The following is a 1,817-nucleotide window of genomic DNA, read 5'->3' as shown; positions in this document are numbered from 1 at the left end:
CACCCCTTTCCGCCTTCCGCAAAGACCGTTCCCTCCGTGACTACCTGGTCAGGTCCACACCCCCCACGACCCACCCTCCCATCCTGGCACTTTCCCCTGCCACCGCAGGAACTGTAAAACCTGTGCCCACACCACCTCCCTCACCTCTATCCAAGGCCCTAAAGGAGCCTTCCACATCCATCAAAGTTTTACCTGCACATCCACTAATAATATCATTTATTGTATCCGTTGCTCCCGATGCGGTCTCCTCTACATTGGGGAGACTGGGCGCCTCCTAGCAGAGCGCTTTAGGGAACATCTCCGAGACACCAATTAACCACACCGCCCCGTGGCCCAACATTTCAACTCCCCCTCCCACTCGGCCGAGGACATGGAGGTCCCGGGCCTCCTTCACCACTGCTCCCTCACTACCAGACGCCTGGAGGAAGAACGCCTCATCTTCCGCCTCGGAATACTTCAACCCCAGGGCATCAATGTGGACTTCAACAGCTTCCTCATTTCCCCTTCCCCCACCTCATCCTAGTTTCAAACTTCCAGCTCAGCAATGTCCCCATGACTTGTCCGGACTTGTCCGACCTGGCTTGCTCCTTTTCCATCTATCCACTCTACCCTCTCCTCCCTGACCTATCACCTTCATCTCCTTCCCCCACTCACCCATATGTTACTCTCTCCCCACCCCCACCCTCCCCTAGCTTATCTCTCCACGCTTCAGGCTCACTGCCTTTATTCCTGATGAAGGGCTTTTGCCCGAAACGTCGATTTCACTGCTCGTTGGATGTTGCCTGAACTGCTGTGCTCTTCCAGCACCACTGATCCAGATGTTACTAAGCACCCAAGTGCCTTTGCTACTTTATTTTGGTAGGTTATTGTTGTTTGGAATTGCTAGAAGATGGCAGATAACATAAAATGCAGGTGTTAGAGAGCAGCATATGTATTCTCAGAAATATACGTGTAACTGTACATCTATATATTGCAAATTCTTGTATTGACGATATGCAAAAACTCTAAGATTGTTTGATGCAAAATGTTGGATTTATTCTTAATGAAAATGCAAAACATTGATATAACTGAACAGATAACAGATGAGTAAGTTAGAAGGGAAACATTTTGTTCCTGTAATGCTACTGAAGCTAAACACATTTAGTATCTGAGTAAGTATATTGTTGCCGCGGTTGTGATTCCTGATCTTAAGTGTCAAACAGGCTTTATGCCATTTACCAACTCACATTGCACATGGATTCACGTTAGATTAAAATAGTGCTTGAGGTAAGATACACTATAGATTACATAAATTAGGTACTCCTGAACATGGACAAAGTTTTAAATATATGAATTTTGTGTTGAAATTTTACTAAGTACATGTTCTGCACGAAGTATAAACTCCCCTAACCTGTTTGCTTGCCCACAGTGAGACCAATTACACCACAATGTACTGTACCTAAATCCGTGCCAGTGGGGAAGACTGCAGTTTTGACATGTAATGAAAATGAAGGCTATCCACCATCCAAATATATTTGGTACAGAAATGGTGACCCAGTTCCAGATGACCCAAAATCAAATTTAAAGTTTCGTAATTCTTCTTACAAAATAGACTCCACTGCAGGAACTCTGGTATTTATTCATATTTTTTAATATAGCTGCATTACTAATCCTGTAATGGACATAACATTTGTCAGATTTGAAATATGCCAGACTTGTTTGTTCGTTGGATGAAACGTGACAATGCATATTAATACACTTATCATTGGCTCCCAAGCGCGCGTGTTCTCGTTCTCTCTCTCTCTCTCTCTCTCTCTCTCTCTCTCTTTTTTCTCTTT

The 1,817-nt window shown here is 44.6% G+C and overlaps 1 protein-coding gene across 2 annotated transcripts in view; it reads left to right on the top strand.

Moving 5' to 3' along the window:
- jam3b (junctional adhesion molecule 3b) overlaps nt 1–1,817 on the top strand; it is a 94,357-nt gene that overhangs the window by 62,230 nt on the left and 30,310 nt on the right. For both annotated transcript variants that reach the window (XM_043676761.1, XM_043676760.1), the window contains one exon: nt 1,409–1,611. In XM_043676761.1, the coding sequence (XP_043532696.1) occupies nt 1,409–1,611 (203 nt within the window). The remainder of the gene's footprint in view (nt 1–1,408; nt 1,612–1,817) is intronic.

This window comes from Chiloscyllium plagiosum, chromosome 35, assembly GCF_004010195.1.
Source record: "Chiloscyllium plagiosum isolate BGI_BamShark_2017 chromosome 35, ASM401019v2, whole genome shotgun sequence".
NCBI classification, from domain to species: domain Eukaryota; kingdom Metazoa; phylum Chordata; class Chondrichthyes; order Orectolobiformes; family Hemiscylliidae; genus Chiloscyllium; species Chiloscyllium plagiosum.
Note: the sequence above shows the minus strand (reverse complement) of the source record. Positions and strands in the feature narration are given on the sequence as shown.